The sequence below is a fragment of the Orbicella faveolata genome, unplaced genomic scaffold (genome assembly GCF_042242905.1).
Source record: "Orbicella faveolata isolate gen_17 unplaced genomic scaffold, um_ofav_v1 contig_2, whole genome shotgun sequence".
In the NCBI taxonomy this organism is placed as follows: domain Eukaryota; kingdom Metazoa; phylum Cnidaria; class Anthozoa; order Scleractinia; family Merulinidae; genus Orbicella; species Orbicella faveolata.
The window spans coordinates 10,523,264-10,547,290 of NW_028301547.1; the positions used below are offsets into that span (position 1 = coordinate 10,523,264).

At 38.0% G+C, this 24,027-nt stretch overlaps 1 protein-coding gene and 1 long non-coding RNA gene across 2 annotated transcripts; both read left to right on the forward strand.

Annotated features, from left to right (window-relative positions):
* The first annotated feature begins 1,408 nt into the window (after positions 1-1,408).
* On the forward strand, positions 1,409-1,903 carry LOC149111916 (uncharacterized). The gene is made up of 2 exons (XR_016207323.1): positions 1,409-1,587; positions 1,794-1,903. It is a non-coding gene; the product is annotated as an uncharacterized LOC149111916 (long non-coding RNA).
* Positions 1,904-13,563: 11,660 nt separating this feature from the next.
* Positions 13,564-23,059, forward strand: LOC149111917 (beta-1,4-N-acetylgalactosaminyltransferase 3-like). Its single transcript, XM_089289536.1, has 4 exons — positions 13,564-14,911; positions 18,554-19,073; positions 21,100-21,244; positions 22,270-23,059. Exons 1-4 carry the CDS (start codon positions 13,746-13,748, stop codon positions 22,416-22,418), a joined length of 1,980 nt encoding a protein of 659 aa, XP_089145662.1. The 5' UTR covers positions 13,564-13,745; the 3' UTR covers positions 22,419-23,059.
* Positions 23,060-24,027: the final 968 nt, after the last annotated feature.

Here is a 24,027-nt window from a genome sequence, read left to right on the forward strand (position 1 = left end):
TTTTCGCTTGAAGCAGACACTTTAAAGAGTTACAACTCAAAGGGGATTTGTTTGATTGCCCTCAAATTTGGACAGTAGCTAGATTAACATATAAAAAACAAACACGTGTCTGCGAATTGTTTATTTCGAAATATTTTTTCTCCGAGAGCAATTTTTGTACGATCACTTCACATTTTTTAAATCCTATTTTGAAAATGTTTTGTAACTTTTTACTGCAATTGACGCAGACACGCTTTTTTAGCGCTTTTTGTCCTGAAACCGAGGAAAAAAATAAATTGGCGAAAAACAAAATTCGCTTTGACTTGTAGCTTCCAAAAGGTGATTAGGACGCTCGCATTTAGTGGCCGTGAAAAAATCGGCACTTCATTTTATTTCGAAATTTTTGGTATAGTTTGATAGCCAGCTCTATAAGCTTTAATTTGATATAGGGGTTTAGATATCTACAGCTTAAACGGGACGCGCTACATCGCTTGGACGTGAGACACCCCTGAAGGTATACGGTAACCTTAAATTAGAGTTGTGACACAGGGGACCCGAACACTACATCAGCAGTAAAAATAAATATACTGTTATTTACCTGTGTTCCTGTGTTCCTGTGTCCTTTGTAGTGGTTTAGAAGGGATTTAAATGAAGCGAAGGTGGTTTACATTTCGAATGTTATCTTGTTTCCCGCGCCCCGATTACGTCTCAAGTTTCCATTATTATCGTTAACTATTAACTCTCATCGGGGGAGCGGCCGCGCGTTTTAGAAGCGAAAAGAGACAAAGGGTGAAACTTACTGAGAGCTTTCGTCTAGTCTTTGACTACAGTTGAGGTGACCAGCCTGCGAGGGTCCTCGCGTGAATATGTACGAGTAAAAACAAGACAATGGACGGCAGCCCGGCCTTGACTGCAATTTCCGCGTCGAATTTCTGAAAATCCTTCAGCAACAAAACCGAACAATTTCAACGTTGTTTACTGATGAGCCAACTTATATTTTTCATTTTTCTATTTCATTTTTTTGCTCGGTTGTTTTCCGACTTTTCCAGCTAAAAAAAATTTTGCACACAACATAAACATATTTCAGCCAGGGAATCCCTATGTTTTCACGGCTCTTGGCCGCGGTTATCGAAAAGTAAATCAGTGAACCAAATAGTGAATATTTTTCCATTTCGGCGTTGAAATTTGGTTTTGTTCGAACATTTATACTTAGCTGGAGATTTATCTCACGCGAAGACCAGGTACGTAGTCCGCGCGGTGTGTTGTGTGAGTCAGTGAGAACTTTATTAAAGTGTCCAAAAAAAAAACCTTATAGCCTGGAAATAATACACCATACTAATTAGGGGACACTGCTAAAAAACTATAATAATATTAATATTAATACAATAAAAAAATAAATGACTTGAAGGGCATTATGTGCAGCATAGGATGCAGCCCTTACAGCAGGTGTCCATTCTTTTGTTTCTAATGCACGTGGCTGTCAAAGGGAAGACAAAGCCAGAAAGTGAGATCGTGAGTAGGATATGGGGGAAGTTAAGCTCGTAGCTTTTTTTCTTGGCAAGAGAATTTGATGGTTTCCACTCGCTTTCTCTCGTTGTGGAGTCCAAGGTAAGCTTAAATTCTTGTTAGGTTTGGGTTTCATTGTTTCTTTATTGTTTTATTTTGTACACACACATTGAAATTCTGCCTGTGTTGGTATCGCAAGCTCGAAATTTGTAAGCTTGTTTTTAAATACTAAGGGGAAAAAATTTCGAATTGCCTCATCTTTTGGTTTTGTTGTCGGTCACACTACATTTCTTTTGTATTTCATGCAGTTCGACCAGAGTGAAAATTTCTTCACGGATGATATGCAAGGCAACCTACATGTACGATTGAGTAAATATACACTGCAATATTTTAGTGATGGATGAACAAATTAAGTCCAAGAGACTTTGTAGATCCATTTTTTTTGGAAGAAAGATATGCTGTCCAATTGTGTCAAAAAGCCGGACGAATGGTGGCTGGTAATGTAGAGTTTTTTTTTTTTTTCGCTCCTAGAAATGAGAGATTTACACAAATTGACATCAAAACTTGAATTATGGAGAAGAGAATGCTTGATACTTGTCAACACAAGTATGTTCTGTAATCGTTGCAAAAATCTATTAGAAGAGACATATCTGCCGTCCTTTTGAATGTTACTGCATTGCTAGTGAGACTAGCACAAACAATTACCAAGATATATAGGAATAAAATACCGGGATTTTTGTTTCCAAGAGAGAAAATTATTGTTATTTTACTTGCATGCACTACAATATGTAATACCCTTAAGGATTATTGTATTGCACCAAGTTGGGGACTTTTTCTTACAGTTGACTGAAGGTGCACTTTTTTCAGGCTGGAGTTATCATAAGACTTAATAGGACAGGGATTTCAAACATTAATTGATTATTTATCCCAGAGATAAGATCTAGTGGGCCACATTAGGTTTGTGAAAGGGGTTTCAGGCTAGAGGTTGCGTGTGTATGAAAGGAAAGCCTTTCCTGTCAAGAGCACTGTTAAATGGATAGGTCTTTGACCTTGGGCCATAGCGTCCTTGTATATAAAACTTTGTTACTTCCCTTCCTCCTCTTCATGCACATAGTTCAATAGAAAAAAAACTTATAAATTGTAAATAAAAACATTACCTTCACTTTAGGTTCGTGATTGAAACAAAACTCTCTGAAATCATTCTTATAGTATTGAAGGAAATCCTTTTTTTCTATAGATTTCCTGTTTACCCGCAAGCTACAATCAAATTGTTTATGTTTGACGTAGCTTAAGGTAAACAACATTTTGCCAGTATCCATGTCTCACTTAAGTGAAATTGGGCAAAATACTCTTGGCAGTCCCGGCATTCTCAAGTTGATTGTCTAAAATATATTTCAAAATCATGTATTGTAATTTTTGCATAATAGTAATCATTGTTATACAGCTGTTTCATAATGTTAACTAAACAAGGACCATAACCAATTTACCTTGACCCAAAATGCACTGCTGAGTCATATTCATAATTATATTGTCAATTTTGGACTGACTGGTAAATATGGTGAACTTTCATTTAATGATTTCATTTTGAAACAGACTGTTGTTATTCTTTGACACTAAATCATTTACAAGTTAATATGATAACAATGTTCCAATTCCAATCAAAATTAATTATTATCCATTTTAAAATTTATAAGCTGTCTGTGTAAACAACCTGTTATTTGATTTTTCTATTTCTTTTCTATTTCGAGCAGTCTGGCCTCGAGCCCTGGCTGGGAACATTGTATTGTGTTCTTGAGTAAGACACTTCATTCTCACAGTGCCTCTTTCCAATCAGGTGTATAAATAAGTACTGGCAAATTTAATATTGCGGGGTAACCCTGCGATGGACTAGCATCCCATCCGGGGGGTAGTAGAAATACTCCTAGTCGCTTCATGCTACAGAAACTGGGATAAGTGCCGACCTGATGGGCCACTTGGCTCGTATGCAGACTTTACTTCCACCTTGGAGTTGCTGTTTGCCTCTTTTTTAGAACGAATGCTCGTGCAAAACATGTCACATGAAAATGACTTGATTTTCAAGAGAATGAAAGTACAGGTGACATGCATTTTCATACAAATAGTTTTGCACAAAGACTCGTTTTGCCACAGAGGCAAAAATCAACTATTCGTACTTGAGCTGGCTTAGGGAGCCTTTGATTCAATTCCTGGTTTTAAAACGATATCAATCCCAGCTAAAAAATATCGCACAAAGAAGCATGGTAGACTTAGCACACGGCATCACACACATTTCATCACACGCAGATTATATCTGGTGTAAATTAGACAAAACATTTGTCCACACCAATAAAGATATCTTTATATGTGCAATTTATATACTTCTCCGGGTTCTTCCTATTTTAACCCGGATACTTATCTTGATCTTGAAAATGATATTGCCATCCTAAACGAAGATGGTCATCAGTATTATGTTAGCAGGTGATTTTAACGCGACAACAGCTTGCGCCTTAGATTATAATGATAGTGATAACTGCCCCCACATACCGGGCGACAACCTTTTTTCTTAACAAAACTTAAAGAGAGGCAAAAACTTTGACAACCATATCAATGAACATGGTAACAGTTTACCTGACATGTGCAAAACCTGTGATTTACGAATTGAAATGGCATATCAAAGGGTGCATGATTCCTTTGGCAAGATCACGTACCACTCCCCAGTATGAATAAGCACTGTTGACTACTTTATTGTAAGCCACAATATGCTAAACCTAGTGGAAAATTCCATTGTAAAACAACCCACAATATTCTCCGACCACTGCCACATTATTTGTTCTATAAATAATACACGGCCAATCTCAGTCGACTCTGTGCGGCGTACTGAAAAAGAGCCACAAATAGAAACCTTTAATTTACCGAAACAATTCCGGTGGGATAACAATTCGAAACAAAATTCCTTTAATACTCTAAATAGTGATGAATTTCAATCGCGTTTAATTCTCTTTGAAGAAACATATTTTGACTTTACCAGTGAGGGAACTGATCTTGCAACTGCACAATTTACCGAATTACTAAATGAAATATCTCTGCGTTCGCTCAAAGCACTGAATTGCCCGAAAAATACTCACAAAAAACGTTCTAAAAAATGGTTTGATAAAGAATGTTTCGTTATGAGAAGGGCTCTAACCGAGCTATCTAACAAAAAGCATAAAAACCCTTACGATGAAAATCTAAGACAAGAATACCATAAAGCCCGTAAAAATTTTAAAAAGCTCATTAAATTGAAGAAAACTGGACTACCTAACTCAGAAATCGATAACCTGGTAAAACACAAAAGAAATCAAAAATTTTGGAGTTACCTGAAATCAATAAACGGAAATGTTCAGAGTTACAACTCCAATGAGCTTGAGGTGCCCATCGATAAACTTTATGAGCTTACACTCGGAACCAAAACGCTCTTCCTTGTCTTCATCCCATACATCTGTTATCATGAAACAAATTAGTCCTAGAACAACAGAAAGACACTCACAACTACTTAGACGACCCTTTTTCTTTACATGAAATTGAAACCACAATAAAACTACTTAAGTCTGGGAAAGTCCCGGGTCCCGACGGAATACGAAACGAAATGCTTAGGACGGGTTCACCTCACTTGAAAACTGCAATTTGCAAACTAGCTCTTTAACCTTATTCTTACTGGCAGTTTCTTCCCCAGTAGCTCGTGCAAGGGTATTATAACTCCCATATTCAAATCAGGAGACAAACAAGATCCCTCAAATTATAGGGGAATCTGCATAAACAGTTGCCTCGGAAAACTCTTCTCCGCAGTACTCAATAACAGACTGAAAAATTATGTACACGATCAACATATGCGCAAATTGGCTTCATCCCTAATCATCGCACAACTGATCATATTTTCACCCTTCGAACTTTGATTGAGAAATACCGCGTCACTCAAACAACCAATGGCAAGCTTTATGCATGTTTCGGGGACTTTAAAAAAGCAGTTGATTCAATATGGCACGACGCTCTACTCTAAAAATTGCTCAAAAACAAAATTAGAAGAAAATTTGATGACCCGATTGAAACTCGTTATTCGAAAACAAAATGCTCCATCAAATATGGTAACCAAAGGAGCGAATTTTTCGAATATGGAAATGGTGTCAGACAAGGCTGCATTCTGTCACCTATGCTTTTCAATCTTTACTTAAATGAAATCGCTTTTTTTCTTGATAAACAAGACACCGATCCTATAGTATTACCAAGTGGTTCTTCTTTAAATTGTTTATTATATGCAGATGATCTAATACTTATATATATCTCACTCAGCTACCAGGCTACAAAATACATTGTCCACACTCTCTCAATTTTGTCATGACTGGATGATGGAATTAACACACAAAAAACAAAAGCTGTTATTTTCCAAAAGAAACATAGAAAGTCGACTCTCGCTAAACATCTTTTTTACATCAATGAAGATAAAATTGACTATAGTTACACTTATCTCGGCGTCAGGTTTCAAAGTTCAACAAACGGTAGTTTTAAAGAAAGCAAAATGATCTTAAAGGAGAAAACCAGAAGATCAATTTTTGCAACTGGTCGTTACCTTGATTTTCTTAAATTGCCAGGCGATGTTATCAACAGAATATTTAATTCCTTCAGCATATCTTCCTGTTCTCGTGTATGGCTCTCTGTTTTTACGACAAAGATGATTATAACTTGTGGGAGAAAGACATAATTGAAAAAACACATCTATATTTCTGTAAACAAGTTCTAGGTGTTAAAAAGCAATGTTCAAATGCAGCCTGTAGAAATGAACTTGAGCGGTTGCTTCTAAGAGAAATAACCAACACAAATGTTATTAAATTTTGGATACACCTAGAAAACCAACCAGAAGACAGTATTGCAAAAGAATGTTTACAAATATCAAAGGGCCTGGCTGACAAAAACAAGAAAAGCACTATGCTAAAAGTTACCGACCTCTGTAAAAAATCAAATCTAAATATATTAAACTTAACTGAAAATAACTCCCTGTCATCTATTTCTCGAGTTCGATTAACCGTCAACAAAGAAATGACTCAACATCAATTAAACTTTATAAAACACAACAAGAAGTTGATTTTGTACTCAATGTTCAAAACTGATTGTCTGCGTCATAAAGCTAATTTTTGAAGACAATAAAAAATCCCTCACTGAAAGCGGCAAATAAATTTCACCTCGGAAATTATCGATTACGGATTGAAACTGGCAGACATACAATTCCCAAAACCCGAGAAAATCTTAGAATTTGTCCTTTCTGTCATTTGAATGAAGTTGAAAATGGACTGCATTTTATACTTTCCTGTCACCTTTACAATAATTTACGCTTGAAATGTTTTGAAGACATAAATAGAAAATACAATCATTTTGATGTTTTAGACGATATATCAAAAATACTCGTTGTTTTCAATAATGTTGACCCCTATCTGTAGCCTTACAGCTGCCTATATCCATTCATGTATAGATTACAGACAGAATACTATCAAAAAATAGAAAACATGTACCGTGTTTCTATCGAGTTTTAGTATAAATCTACTAGCGTTCTATCACGAATGCCGTTCTCTGATTGGTTACGCTACTCACTGTCGATTCTGTGATAGATAGTGAGTAACGCTGCATTGTGCGCTTGTTAACGAAATGACGACCGCTTCTTGGCGTTTTCGAAGTGTCTGTAAAGAGGATTTAGATAACGTTTTGAACGACTAGTAGATTTATACTAAAACAATTAGATTATTCGCTCTCGATTTCTATGCGTGATAGTTAACTCGGGCTGCACCCTGTCAACTATCACGCGATAGAAATCTCGAGCTCATAATCTATCTAATTGTTTAATAGAAACACGACTTTTAACCAATCAGCACGCGTATTTTGTTAGGACTGTAATTTAGTTATACATAGATATATTTTTATATCCTTTACTTTTTTCAGGAAAATGTTGATGTAAGCATTTTTGTTGAGATTCAAGGCTAATTATCTCGAAAAAATGCGTGGCTACCCCCAGTTTTCTTTGTGGATTCCAATAGCTCTTGCAAAGTGCTATTAGATGGCCAAAACCCTTTGTATTCCTTCAGCCTCGTTCCCAGGACCTATTTCTGGGAACGAGGCTGTTATTCTGCAACTGTGTTCGTTTGTTTTCTCATTTATTTTTTCATATTTTTCTTAAGTTGCCATATTTGCAGATGATTCTAAGCTGTTTAAGATAATTGAAAAGCCTCTGGACAAATTTTCACTTCAACAAGACCTAACACAGCTCTCAATCTGGAGTGATACCTCGGAAATGTGTCTCAGCATACCCAAGTGCAATGCCTTGAATATCTCTAGGAAGAAAATTCCCACAAAAAGAAAATACCACCTTAACGGGACCCCACTGGCAACAGTTAGCGAAATTAAAGATTTAGGCATAACCGTCACCAACACTCTCCAATGGTCTCAACATATAAAGCAGATCTCCTCCAGAGCAAACCGAACGCTTGGCCTTATTCGTAGGGTCTGTAGAGATTACTGATCCTGACACCAAGAAACTCTTGTACTGACTAATTGTTCGACCACAATTAGAGTACGCTTGTGAACTATGGTCACCTTACACGTCAAAGGACAAACTATTGCTAGAAAACGTTCAGCGCAGGGCCACAAAATTTATTTTGGATCAGCCAAGGGATATTTCCTACAGGGATCGGCTGCTTAAACTTTCTCTATTACCAATAGAACATAGAAGGGAAATGAAAGGCTTGGTCCTTGTCTACAATGCCAGAGCAGGCCATGCTGATCTGGGTCACCAAGACCTGACTTTTTGTCAAACTGCAGTTCGGTAGAAAACGCGTAATTCGAGTGAATTAAATTACCAAATACCACACGCAAAACAAAATTACTTAAAACATTCGTTTTATTACATTCTTGGAACAAACTACCAACGGATATAAAAAGCGTGGACTCATGGAGGCTTTCAGATTTTTATGATGATAAAACGCTTTCTTATAATCTTCCAGGTAGTGAAGGTGTAAGTTAATGAAGTCATTTTAAACTAACTTGTTTGTAAACAACATTATATGATAATTATTACTACTTTTACTACTACCTCTACGATTATAATTATTATTACTATTTTGTTAATATTTATTGGGGTTGAATATCAATTGGGACATCGTCCTGTTTTCTGCTCCAGTGGCTGATGCTATTTTTTAAATTTATTTTACATGCAACAAATTCAATAAAGTCAAAGTCTGTATCACCCATAAATGTAATAAAAACCATAAATGTAATACCAACCATAAATGTAATAAAAATTAACCATAAATGTAATACTAACCATAAATGTAATACCTTTTAACCACAAATGTAATAAAACCACTAACCATAAATGTAATAGAATTTGCCCATAAATGTAACAAACTGAACAACCATAAATGTAATATGGCTTAACCATAAATGTAATAAACTGGCTATGACTTCCAAATCAAGGGGCTAGAAACTTGTCATTCTCTTTGTGCACTTCTTACTTCAGGACACGGGCCTCTTGCATCAAGTTAGTATTTTAATTAACCCAGAGACCAAAACCGAAGAAGTTATAATTATGGTCTGTGAACATTAAGGAAGTACCCAAGTATGATTAGAAAGTCTATATACCAGAGCGTTTGAAGTGCTGGTGGTTGATGATATTCCATCCATTTGAAAGAGATTGAGGTTCTCTTTATTTACGCCCACTCTTGAGTGCCTCATTAATTCCTATATATACATTCTGGAATTCTGGAACGAAACGGACTTCATCCGGAAATCACACGACAGACGGATTTGTCCGGAATAAGGTGTACTTTGATCTCTGGGGCCGAGATTAAGAGTCCGTTGTCCGTATTGTAGAGGTGTCACACACACTATGTCACTCTTTATAGCAAAACCTTACTGGACCTATACTTTGGGATCTAAATTTCTTTAGTAAGTTTGGTCTCGTTAGGGTGTCTCGGGAAAAACCGCGATATTTCACGCCGTATGGGCCTCGTTTAGGACTGTCTTATTGAAAATTTCAAGTCAATTTCACGAAGAATGAGAATGGCAAGTTTGTAGCCCCTTGATTTGGAAGTCACAGCCAGTTTATTACATTTATGGTTAAGCCTTATTACATTTATGGTTGTTCAGTTTGTTACATTTATGGGCAAATTTTATTACATTTATGGTTAGTGGTTTTATTACATTTGTGGTTAAAAGGTATTACATTTATGGTTAGTATTACATTTATGGTTAATTTTTATTACATTTATGGTTGGTATTACATTTATGGTTTTTATTACATTTATGGGTGATACAAAAGTCCGGCAAAGATCTACTTTTTCCGCATGGTCCTAATCTGGAAAAACCCTTTGTATTTCCTTCAGCCTCGTTCCCAGGATGATTTTTTTGAAGGTATACTATATTTCGGCTGGCCAAACCAGCCTTCTTCAGGTACAATGAAAATTTTACATTGGGACGTGTTTTTATGTAGCCGATATTTTCGTAATACCGGAAATACGTAAAACTAATTGACAGTGTAAATTAAAGATAAACATACGGTAAAATAAAATAACATAATAAAAGAACATAATAAAAGAAAACAAATGGAAACACACTAATATGTTTCTTTACGGATGTTCAGACCATTAGGATCAATTGTTCTGCCTTTTTGAATTAAAAAGGCTTCCCTGGCCTTACGGATAGAGTCTCGGTTCGAGAAGATTTTTTCGATGGGGATTAATTGCATGTCGTTAGCAGTGTGGTTAGGAGAGGATAGGAAATGTTCGGCGGCTGTAGTAGGTTTAGATTTGTTGTTAGGGTTATCTATGGTACGGCGGTGTTCATTAAATCGGTCTTTTAATCGTCGTTTCGTCTCTCCTATGTATTGTAAATTACAGCGATTACATTGAATCATGTAGATGAGGTTTTTAGTGTCACAGGTCAGGTTAGATTTTATGCGGCGCGTTTCCCCGGTAGAAAAGAAGGTATGTGTAGTAAGTCTGTGAGAAATGTAGGGACAAGTAGCACAGTTTTTGCCACAACGGAAAGAACCAGAAGGGAGTTGGGGATTAGAAGAATTAGAAGAGAGTTAAGCTGTAACTAGTAAGAAACGAAGGTTAGGGGAGCGTCTGAACGCTACAACAGGCAAACGCTGAAAAACGTTTTTGCAGCGGTGAGAAGAGAGCAACAAATTGTAATGTTTTTTTGATGATATTAGAGATGTGAGGAAGTGATGGATTGAAGGTAGTTATAAATGGTATACATTTAGGTTTGTTGACGTCTTTGGTTTGTAAAGTGAGTCTGCGGGGGATGTCGGCGGCTCGTCGTATTTGTTTGGTGACGAAGTTACGGTTGTAACCTCGTTTAAGGAGGTAAGTGGTAAGTTGAGCAGCGCGAGTATTAAACGTGACGTCGGTAGAACAGATATGTCGTAAGCGGAGTGCTAGGCTGAAAGGAACGGCTTTTTTAGTATGTAAGGGATGACAAGATGAAGAGAGTAGATGTTGGTGTTTGTCTGTAGGTTTGGTGTAGAGGTCAGTAGATATACTACCGTCGTTAGTCAAAGAGACACTAACGTCAAGAAAAGGTACGTTAGTAGAAAAGTGTAAACTGGTAAATTTAATGGTGGAGTGAATGTTGTTAAGATAATCGATGAAAATGTATAGGTTGTCTGGACCTTCGGTCCAGATCATAAAAATATCATCGATATATCGTAGCCAAGTGTGGAGTTGAAATGGGGCATTTTCCAAAGCGTTGGCTTCCAAATAACCTAGAAAAAGGTTAGCATATGAGGGGGCCATTTTAGTACCCATGGCGGTGCCATGGATTTGAAGATAGTGGTTATCATTAAAAGAGAAATTATTCATGGTGAAAATCATGCGAATGAGGTCACAGAGTGTGCTAGTAGGAATGGTATTATGAGAGGAAGTACGTAAAAAATGCTCACAAGCATTAATACCTTCATTATGTGGGATATTAGTATATAATGATGAAACATCAAGTGTAACTAGTAAGGAATTAGCGGGTAAATTACCAAAGGTCCAGACAACCTAACTTGCCAAAACTCTCCCGAGGGGGGCATATGAGGAAAAGAGCTAAAAAATGGCCTGTAATTGGCTAATGATGAGATCATCCCACTGTCCAAATTTGGTGAGAATCGAAAGTAACGCCGATTTTCTAGGAAAGATTGCGTTACAGGTCGGAATAGACCTGTAACTCGCAGGGCGCGCCAGGAATGCCAGTTAACCTGTGTAGTAATCGTAAAACGCGGGAATGGGGAAGGGAGAGCAAGCAAACCAGGCAGTTGCCGCGGAATCTCTTGCGAATAGATCTTGTACATCACCGTGTAAAATCGCTCTAAAATCGCAGCTGGTTTTTCGCAATTTCGGCGTAACAAAACTGCATCAGGGGGTTGGGGCGCGCGACAAAAAAATCGCTTTTGTGAACGGGCCTTTGATCAAAAAGGGCCGGGACTTCGTTTTTATACGAGTGTCTTCTCCTGAAATGATTTTATAAGGTACACGTGCACGTGTGCGAATTTGATAGCGGGGTTCAACTGTATTTAATGAATTTTTAAACATCTTCTCTGGCAGAGCATTTCTCAAATTTTGACCAAATTTAAAAGAAATTGACGAAGGCTAGCCTAAAATAATGTACACGAAATCGAACGAATGAGACCAACCCAAAAAGCGAAAACCCGTTTGAGTTTCCGCTTTCTTTCTTCTACTGACTTAAAACTGAACTCGTCGCTGAGGTCCGATGTTACGGTTGTAATAGGCCAATTTCGATATATTAAAATTCTAACTTGGCTTCGAGGCTTAGGGGAATAAAACAAAAGAAATCGCATCGAGGATGAGAGATGAATAATTAATTTCTTTTGTTTGATTCCCCTAAACCTCGGAGCGAAGTTTAATATAACGGAATTGGCCTATTCGACTGAGAGAGAAAAAAAGGAAAACTTTGGGCACAAGTTTACAGTCAAAACGCAGGGCTGCCGAGTACCTTCTTCAGCAATAACGCAAAACGCAACGGTATAAATGTTTTTTAAGAACGTGTGAACGTGTGAACCTCATTTAGGACTAGCTAAAAACTTGTAAATTAATGTCTGAAATGAGTCTGTTTCATTTTAATCGAGTTCGTTTTCGATTCCAAAATCTGAATCTAGTAAGTAATGAATACCCTTATTCATGTGTCAGGCTAAAATGGCAGAAATAAAACTATTAAAAGCGGACACTTAAACATAAAAATAACAAGATCTAGATATTATGTTTACAATATAAAAATTGTCAGATAAAAATGCATAAGATATCTAAGATAAAAATACATAAAAGCCATCTTAGAGGCACATGAAATCATTACTACAACTATCAATCAACATCCAAGTCAAGTTTGCGAATGTTTACTTAAAGCCTGACAAAACTTCTATTATATTCCTTGGTACAAGATTTGATAACTTAGGCCGAGTATATCTGATAGTGTGCTTCCCATATGTTATTGGATTAAATCTATGGGTAAAAAATTTATTGTTTCACGTGGTGTATTTCAGTCCTCTCAGATCTTTGAAATAGGTTAGCAATACACTTGGGACATATTTTGTTCTTAACCTTGTACATAAGAATAGCTAGCATACCAGTCTAAGCTGAGCTTTTAGAAGTAAAAAGCCCTTGAAGTGTCCGCTTATTGCAGGTTTTGGGCAACAAAATGGCTTAATATCGGTGTCCGCTGAATAACTAAGATAATTTAGTAGGCCGAAGCCATCGATCAGTGAATGTCCCAAGGGTGTCCGCTCAATACGGCTTTCACTGTATTGTACTATTATGAAAAGAGAGTCAGACCATGAAAGTTGAATTACACGTATTTCATACATACATACACATACATACGTACACGCAAACATTATTTATTTGGTAAAGCAGGTTGAGGAACTGGCAAGACAATAAGTCCTGATGTGGACCTGCACTATCTAAAATGATTAATTAATATACACCTAAATATTAAATGATAATGGATGAAAAAATAATGATAGCTGAAATAGATAAATATCCAAAAGTCAACATTTTATTTCGTTGCTGTATGCAAATTTATTACATGTCCGCCGCTGGTGATAATAGCATGTTTTGTCTGAAATGGTTTCAGTTCCTTGCTGACGGAGCTCAACGGAGTACTGTTTTAAGCGACGGAATAATTAGGAAAAAGAGCTTTATCTGTTTCCTGTCGAATGTAAATTATTCCCAGTGCTGTGAAGAATGGCTTTCCGGCTTATTCCGATTAGTTTCGTCAGGAGGTTGTTTATCAAGCGACGTTTCACTTTGGGTCTATTGCTTGCAAGTTTACCGCTCTTAGGATACCTGCTGCCACTCAATTCCTCAAAAACTGGACTCTCTACTTCGGTGCCTGGAAAAATACTTTCGACGAACACTGTACGTGACTGCCCTTGCGCAACCAAGAAACAAACTCAAAATAGCACTTTAAAACCACAAACAGAAGCGATTGGGACATCGACTACAAGAACGTATACAGGTGAACGAAAGGTCGAACACGAATCAACGAAATCCCCGGGAACTTTGGACGTTCACATGTGGTCTGCAATATGTGGAACGAACGTCGATATTTTAAGAAACTGGCCTCATTTTCCTTACTTTCCAAACCAGCGTTCTTTTGTTTCAGAATTTCGTAAAACTCAACATGCCAGTGTGGAAAACATTGGCGAAAGGATTTTTGGATTTGTTCATCCGCAGGTAAGCGGCATGTATAAATTTGCCATCACATCAGATGATACATCAGAGTTGTGGCTAAGTAGAGATGAAGATCCCGCTTCAGGCGAGATGATCGCGCGGGTTTATTCGCCTCATGGATCGGCTTGGACTGCAGAAGGAGACTACAAAAAATATCCTGAGCAAATTTCTAACGAAATCCTTCTTCACGCCGGCAAGAAATATTACATCGAGTCATTGAGTAAGCAAGGTTCTGGCGCCGCTCATATTGCTGTATTTTGGTCTTACGGGAATTCAACATTTGAAATCATTTCCTCCGAATATCTGTCCAGCTTTTCTCGGGAAAATACTGATCACGAATCTATACCCCTGCACGCAGGTAAACATGATAAAAGAACGCTTCGAAGCAAGAGCTATTTATATTATTTTAGTCGTCTTCCGTTTATAAGCAGGAAAGAATACATAAACCTTGTTCCAACTTGTTCATATAGCCCGAGCTTTCTGGTTCGTAAAAAACTCAAACGGTATCAGGGCGTCACGTTGACAAATTTGTCACAAGTATTCCCGCAAGATGATACCAATATGTTGCATTCTAGACAGAACCGTCCTGAGGACGAATGGCTCAAACCTAACGCGCTTGTTGATAACAACACAGCTAAATCTGTCGTAGAGAAGTTTATTAACTCACTACAGTCAAGGTAAGTTCAGCTACATTTTCATTTTATCAAGATTCTGCGCAAGATTCGTAATCTGCAAGATAATATATTACAGTTTTAGCGGCTGGTTTTCACGGGGGGGGAGGTACTTCCAGAAAAATTGACTGGGGGTGTGCGGCCCGCTTCCCAAAACCCTTACCCTAGTTATGCTATATTCCCTACCCTATATTTATGACCAAAACGGCTGAAAAACCCTACCCTTTGGGGCCGCACATACCTATATAGCCCATATAAGGGAGTACCCCCCCCCCCACACCGGGGTTTTCACTAGAGCATAAGCGCTAATAAATGTTTGATGTGATTTTCTTCGTTAGATATGCAAACAATCTCAGTCTTAATGAGTTTATGTCTCTCGTCCATAAGTGGTAATAATTAGCAAGTTGAATTAGGGAGTTTAACTAACCATGACGGCACGGCGACGCTGATTTCCGTAACGATCGATGCCATCATTGGTAACCAAGACTTTCAGAATGGACGATGCCATATCTGCTTTAGTTTAGGCCTGGACCAGGTAGAAACTGGTTATAATTTGTTGATGGAGTAAAACGCACTCATCGAATGCTTAATTGTTGAACATATTCACACTGGTTTACTTGCGGTTAGCTTTTATTTGATGGTTGACTCGGAGGAAACTCTATCATTTTAATTTTAAAAATTTGGTGGATCAACCTAGTAGTGTAGTGGTATGAGAGGGATGTTAGGAAACAGAAGATACTGGGTGGTTACTTAAAAATTTAGTGGGGAAAAATTCGCTGATGGTTAAAAAAAAAAGTCGCCAAAATGGCATCGACCGTTTACGAAACGGACAACTACGTTTGGTCATTTCACGTTGACGACGGGAAGTAAGGTGAACGTCAGTGCGTAAGCACGACCCAAAAATTTCGTCGTCGTCCACTCGTCGACGACGTCAAAAGGAATAGTTTCACGTCGTTGTGAACTGAGCTGAACTTGAAGAGTTATAACTCTCTGGAGGGACGAAGTTACTATCGTTTGTCTAAGCTTTTAACTGGTTGGAGTTTATTTATTTGTGTGGTTGTTTTGAATTCCTCTTTTCGATTTAATGAAGACAAAATCGACTTAAACGGTTTTCTTCCCTCAAACAGACGCGACAGCTAACAAAACAAGTCAGGGGGAAAAACCGCCACGCAAGCGGCTCTAAGCGGCTGATCTTTATTTAAGTATATTTAATGAATCTATAATGAAAGCTTACTGTTTATTATTTCTCAAAAAACAAAATAGAGTGGCATATAATATACCTTTCTATTACACTAAAACGAGAGTGTATTTTTATGAAACTGCCGTAGAAATTATCTGGCACTTTGTACTAGATTCAGTTTGCTAGAAAGCTTTATCAAAAGCAGGGAGTTTACTCTTATGTTCTGCGAATCTATTTCCAAAATCATTTAATTTTAGTCGTACAGCTAAAAAAATAAAGAATTATGAGAAGCGGCAAGGCTGCCGTTTCCGGGCCGATCACCAATCACAAGATGACAAGATGACAACGTGTCTTATTCAAGATGATAAAAATAAAATACAGGAAAAAGCACATCGTCAAAAGGAAAACTAGGGGGCGACCCCTATGGCGTTTCCTTAAATAAAAGGATAAAACAGACGTAAACTATGTGCAATGAAAATATATAAACTTGACTATTAAATAACAATTTATAAAATATGAACAGGTGACTGACAAACAATTAATGCATATTTAAGAGTCTGATTTTAAACAAAGGCAGGCGCGTTTAAAAAATGGAAAATACATGAACCTAAAACAAAAAAATATCAGGCAAGCAAATAGGTTGAATCATCATGTTGGTGAAAGCTGCATAAATTCCAAAGTAAAACGGGGTCCGTAAAATTTAGTCTGTTATATAGTGTGTACCATGTGTTAATTCAATAGATTTATTTTTATTGAAATCTGAAAACTGTACTGAAGTTTGTCAGAAATTGAGTAATTTGCTTTCGATCTTAAGATGATTTCCAGTCCGTACTGCGCAGTCTCAGCACCCTAATGTTTATGTGTCTCACTCGATGAAATGCGAATCAATGTCATTCGTTACGACCCACATATCTTATCTTTGCAATTGAGGCCTTTGAAATTCTTTTTCCAACAGCTTCATTGATTTTTACTGCTGCGAAGTTGTTTCATCAAGTGATATAACAAAGAACGAAGCATAAAGCTTCGCATCCATAATTGCCTGATTTCAAACCGAAAAGGACTAGGTACTAGTCTGTAAATTATGGGATAAGCAACTATTGATCCACATAGCCAGAAAGAGCACACCAAGATTCACAAAATCCCCAAGTGTAGTGTTACTCAGGCTAGTTTTGACTGAGATACAGTCATTTGAAAACACGAAAATTAACAAATAAATGTTTGGTCATCCGGACACAGGGTCCGGATGGCCATACATTTCTTTGTAAATTTTGACGGTTTCAAATGGCTATATCTTGCCTACTATTGGGTTTATTTACACCAAACTTGGGGATTTTGTAAAGCTTGGTCTGTATTTTATGACTATATGGATCAATAGTTGCTAATCCCATAATTTACAGACTCGTACCTAGTCCTTTTCGGTTTGAAATCAGGCAATGGCGGTTGACAACTTTGAATTTACTTCATGTAAGTAGTTACGAAATGTTACATTTTGTAATGTCTTACATGAAACAAAAAAAACGTAAACAAACTCGCAAGAGTGCGCAGTACGGACTGGAAAGCATCTTTAAGCGAGCTGTACATTTCCCCACAAACTTTGGTAGTTCTAATACAACCAAATGTATAGACGGATCAAAAGCGGAATAGTTGACTTGTAGCACTCCACCGGCTTTGCCATGTTTAGCTGACATGAAAATAAGCACGATATAGTAATGTGCTGAGATGGTACAACCACCTTTCCAATTTAACATCAGACTTCTGAGAACATATCATTATTCTACTGCAGTCGATCAAAATATTTGTATAAACCATGCTGAATACGGGAGGCGGTTTAGCAAATCTTTCAACCATGTATTCTGTAATCCGGCGAGACACTCTGACTCGGCGTCTTCATCAAAAGCTATCAAATTCAAATTTTGGGTTAGCTTCGCAAAGAATCTAAAAGCCTGGATTTTGTTTGGCTCTAACATGTCACTAGAATTACAAACTCCTCGCCGCCAATAAAATTTTAACCATGATTGAGAAGAATAAGCGATGTCCACGCTAGACATGGAGAAAATCTGAAGAAAATTCTTAAGTCGCCGTCCTGGAGTATCCTCGCTTCATTTTGCCGCTTTTTTTGCCGCCGATGGATGTCACGTGATTACGGGAAGTCGAAAAAGATGTTCCATTGTGTTGTTGCAACCTCGTTCCCAGGGTTTCTCATTTTTCCGCTCTCTGGGAGCGAGTGAGGACGGGAAGATGAGAGACCCTGGTAACGAGGTTGATAAAATTAAAGGAAACATTCGCACTCATTTTTCAAAAGCTCCATCGTGGTATCATTAAAAGAGTTTCTACATAATTGAATAAATACTTGGAGTCTTTTTGCCTAATCAGGCGAGTTTGCTCGTGCAATGGTTCGTATTCAAAAAGTTCAAAAGTTCTATTGATTAAAACTGTTTAGCAACTTCTATTTTGCTCCTTTTTAACAGAAAATATTACCTGAAGAAAATCCACAAAGTGATTCACAAGCCAGACCCCAAGAATGGCGACCGTTTCCTGTTGAACCTCGAACTTGGCTTAGACAACACCAATCAATCATTTCGACTGACAGAACATGTGTATCAGATAAAGGGAAATGACACCTTGTGCCTTCCTGAAGGAATTAACTGGAATAACAACGCTACAGTGTACTTTATTCTCCCTGTTAAGGAGCAAGGAAAGTGGGTGCATCATTTTATTAATCAGCTGACTGATGCCAGCTCATTAACCGGTGATACGAACTTTCACGTCATAGTTGTTGATTTTGAAAGCAAAGATATTGATATGGGCAAGGCGTTTAACACATCTCTTCTCAGCAGTAGACATACTATTGTTTCATTAACGGGGAAATTCTTCAAGACTCTCGCTCTAAACAAGGCGGTTGAACAAGTGCCGAATGCGCATGACATAGTTTTCCTGTTTGATCTGCATATTGATGTGCCCGCAGACATAATGGACCACGTTCGAATGGTAAGTACTTCATGTATGTGTCCTTCTTAGCAGATAAAGTCAGAGACAGGTAATTCTTCTTAGCAGATAAAGTCAGAGACACGTAATTCTTCTTAGCAGATAAAGTCAGAGACAGGTAATTTTTCTCAAGTATAACTAAAAGTGGGCTATTTAACACTGTGAAAGTTTGCATTAAACATAGGTTGCAAGGAATAAGTACGTTCCCGCAACACCTTAGGTATTAATATCAGTATATTACTCTCTTTATTAAATCCATTTTGAAATCACTGGTTATCCTTGCAATCTGATTGGCTCTCAGTGGTGCGATTTATTCACGAATCGCACTATTTTTTGCTCTAAATCACATCTTTTTCTCAGCCAATGAGAATGGGCCAGTAAAACAAAACAACCAATCAGATTTGAAGATTAGTTTAAAGTAATCAATAAAATTTCAGGAAAATGAAAGGTAAAAAGCCACTGTGTGGAGAATTTTGCAAATACTATTGCCAAAACTTTGTTGTTATTGTAGCTTTTTTTCCAAAAAAATTGACGAATTTAATTAATTACAGTTTCTGAATAACGATTATGAGCTCCTTTAGGCTGAAGACCTACTTTAATGGAAGTTCCCAACTTTCAGTGTCCATTTTGACGAATATTTTTGGCGATTTTTCTTCAACATCTGCTCAAGATCCGTATGATACTGAGTCCAGTAAAACATAAACAAACGAAAACCACACAACAACAAATTCAGAGTCATCTCAAGAAGGTAGATGTTTCCAGGTTTCCGGTAGTTTCAAACGAAGCCACAAAACAGCTCAACTCTGTTGCTGTGAATAAACATAGTCAAAATACGCCACACTGCACAAAATAGTGAATGAACGAACGTCTTACGAAGCCGGTGCCAGTCCCGCCATCTTGGAAATATCTTTTGTTAAAACAAATGGCGCTGCCAGAACTTGACAAGGTCCTGAGTATTGAGTCCTACGCCGAGGTTACAAAAAGAAACGGAGATGATAACGAGCTGGACCCCGTAAAATCATACCATTGAACGGCATTTAAAAGAAAAAAAACGTACTATCCACTTGGCATCGTACACTCGAGGGAGTTTCACAACTCAAAAGAAATCGATCGCAGAATTACACAGGATATGCACCTTCAAATTTCTTCTCCAAAGACAATGAAAAGTCGCAGCCTCAACCACAGAAGAAAGGTAGGCCTTCCATAATTGATTCAGGCGACGAGAATTGCACTTTTATACCTGAAGTAGACTATTTTCGACTTCAGATCAGAATTGCTTGTTTCTTTGTCATGCTCGAATGAGTTTTCGTCACATGACATCGTTTTGCCTACTAAATTAGACGTAACGGCGTTTCCGGTTCCGCTTTTTTTTAACAAACCGGCTACTGGAACAATACACCAAAAATCTAAAATTTAAGGCGATAAAATTGTGCGATTTCAAAATGGACCTAATAAAGTGGCAATTGAACTGAGTGTCGTGCAATTTTGGTCTGAAATCATACTTGTGATTTCAAATCGAACTTGCGCTGCGCACTCGTTCGATTTTGAAATCACGCGTATGATTTCAGACCAAATTGCACTCCACTCAGTTCAATTACCATTATAAAACTAATGTATTATCTCGGATCAGGGCTTATGATCACCCAGTATAAAAGCAAAATTAAAAACGTCAGTAACTTTTTCCAACATTAAAACAAACCTTAAGGTAGCTTGTTTATGCTCGTTACCCATCCGTTATCAGCAGAAATGAAAATCATGTTTCGTGCTATGCTATGTTTTTGGTATCATTTGTTACTTTATATCAAGTATCTTATCACATTTGGGTCAAAGCTGATCACATTTTTCACTTTTCACCACTCATACTGTGTCAAAGGTTATTACATTTAAAACTGGCTTTCAGTATCACGATATGTTTGCTTTTTTGATATATCTGTCTTGTGGCCTAATCAGTGTAACAGGCTTGATTACTCGGCTTTAACATTGTTTCATTTGATTTATAACACATCAAAGTAGTGATTTATTTTCTCAGAACACCATTGCAGGTCGAATGGCTTATTTCCCTGCAGTTGGCCGTCTTGACTGTGGAAGTTCTTCTGTGGAACATCAAGGCTTTTGGCAATTGAATGGCTATGGACTTTTAGCAATTTATAAATCAGACTGGGACAGATTTGGTGGTGAGTGCAATTGATTAATTCAGGCGGAAAAAGAAAAAACCTTTCAGGCCATCCTGGCGTTCCTGGTCTTTGAACATGCTCAAAGAAATAGGTTTGGACGTAATTAGCGACAAAATGTCTTGCTAGAGCTTAGTCGCGTAGCTTAACATGTTAAATTCGTCATTTGAACGAGCAATTTAAATTCACATCACACTCTGATTGGCTCGCTTTGAGCATGCGCATACAGGTTATCCTGCATCGACACCTGCACCCTCTCTTCACCCGTGAGGGTTTAACCCCTATATAGCGTGTGGAAGAGGGGAGATCAGGGACTGGACAAGGAAAATAACAAAGTGAAATGATCAAATTCTGAGTGCAGTCGAAGCTTCACTAAAAGACATCCACCGTAGGTAGACATCTCCAGTGAGCTGCCACTCAGCCATGGTGCAAACTATGTACAGACACTAGTTTTTATAATCCAAACTTAATGCAAGGCTGCCTGACACTACTACAGAAGGGCTGGTTTACTGAGGCCAATATTTCCTCTTACAAATAAGTCTTGTAGACCAGGGCTATGATGAAACAAAATACTACTTTTTCAACCTACCTATATATACCCTAACGAGAACCCCTCCTTAGAATACACTCTCTCCGGTCCCAAGCGTGTTCGCTTTCGGAAGGGTCCCCTATTTTTTTGTTTTTTTTTTGTTTAGGAATGAACGTTTTCTTAGGAAATTTATCTTGAGTTAGTTTCAGTTCCCTTCACCGAATCCCTGACGAACACTAAGGCTTAACCCGGCCTTTAACAGAGGGGTGTAAGAATGGGGTGTACTTCATGCATGCTACAACAGAAAGTTCCATTTATCTCTTAAGTAAACATCTTGAACTGCCTTCCTTGTAACAAATTCATTATTTTTTTCTAGCCATTTATTCTAGTTCTGTTTGTTCTGTGCTTCCTTAGAAAGGAATAAAATTTCCATTGGCTCTGCACCCCTTATTCTAACAATTACGATTATTCCAATTAACTGTTATCTTTTCATCGTTAGGAATGAATATTGAGGACTACAAATACAAGTGGGGCGGGGAAGACTGGGATCTGCTAGATCGAGTGCTGATGTTACCCGTGGAAGTGGAACGAATAAAACATCCGGGTCTTTATCATCATTTTCACTCCAGAAATAGAAGCTGGAATTAGAGATTGATAGAAACTTGTACTTAGGTTCGATTTTATGAATAAATTTGGCTCGACTCACCTGAAATACCAACAAGAGAGAAACATTTGACCATAAACAAACAAACAAAATGGAAGTCTTAGATCAGAAAAATTGAATACTCTCTTTTATTCTTTCTTGCATTTCTATACATTTATTTTCAGTGCACTAGCGTATGTAGCAGCAAATTGGATTTTGACAGCCCTCTGACTGAGAAACATGACGAAATCTAAACATTCTGAACATTTTCGAGAGAAATCTCACGTGTTTCGGTTGAGAGCTCATCATCACCATCAAATCAGTGTATTACCAATCCGTATTAATCGGTATTACCAATCAAACGAACCAATCATATTGATTTGCGTGTTTGTAAAAATATCAACCAATCCGAGACCGAGGGTCAGATCCTGACCCTGGCGTCTGCATGAAAATGAGATTCAAGTCTCAAGTAACCAGAGGTTTTTCTTTCTTGCCGCTTCGCGACTCGTGTTTTCACCGCTTCGCGGCTCTCTCGCAGCTCTTTCATGCGGAGAAAAATCAAGAAAACCTCTGGGACCAGGGTAGAAACATGCTTTCTATTTTCTTAATTAGGTATTAATAAACTTGGTTAGCCTGTTGATACATAGTTTCGATCCTATGGTTATTTCTCATTTTGCTGTCTTCGTTGTCGATACTAGCTACATTTCGCATTTGATTTACTTCGGACGGTAATGTGGCCAACTACAATAACAGCTAGGATATGTAAGCTCAGTCTACCCAAATTCACAATTAACCAATCAGACGCTGTACTGATATTTTGCGATATAAAGCCGCTGACCTGATATGGCCGGATTTTTTTGTCAAATTTGGGAACGGTAAATTCCAAATCACACCTTTTCATTTTTCTTCGGTGACAGATCTGGCTTGTTTGGTCTCGCTATGGGTAGTCTGGTCCCGGGGGAACTCCCATATGAAAAGGAAGGGGTTACTCGCCGGAAACTTTGAAAAGAACCCCTAAGATATTAGAAGTACCAAGTTCCTGTTTTGTGGGCGTGGTGATTTAGGAACAACGAGATGGCGCAGCCATGGGGAGCCCTGTATCAGCGGTTATTGCTAATCTCTACATGGAGATATTTGAAGAACAAGCAATAGAGTCCGCACCTTGGAAGCCTAAGATCTGGAAACGCTATGTAGATGATACCTTCACCATCCTGGATCGGGATAGAGTTGACGTCTTCCTGCAACACCTAAACAGTCAACAACCATCAATCCGTTTTACCATGGAGATCGAGAATAACAGCAAGATCGCCTTTCTCGACACTTCAGTTTATGGAGAACCTGATGGCCGCCTTACCACCAGCGTCTACAGGAAACCAGCACATACTGATCAGTACCTAGCGTATGATTCACACCACCCTCAGTCAGTAAAGCGCGGTATTGTGAAGTGTCTGTACGACCGGGCTAAACGTCTCGTGACCAAAGCATCAGTAGTCGCTGGAGAGAAGAAACATCTGTCATCTGTACTTGTTTCCAACGGATATCCATCCTCTTTTGTACAGAACATCACAAAGGCACGAACAACCCCAAGAAGAGTGCCCGTCGCGGAATTTAAAT

Bases quoted from the DNA above. Each gene is read 5' to 3' on its own strand.
- LOC149111917 (XM_089289536.1), top strand. From the start codon at position 13,746: ATGGCTTTCCGGCTTATTCCGATTAGTTTCGTCAGGAGGTTGTTTATC. The intron at 14,912-18,553 runs GTAAGTTCAGCT...CCTTTTTAACAG, and splicing joins ATTAACTCACTACAGTCAAG to AAAATATTACCTGAAGAAAA. The intron at 21,245-22,269 runs GTGAGTGCAATT...TTTCATCGTTAG, and splicing joins AGACTGGGACAGATTTGGTG to GAATGAATATTGAGGACTAC.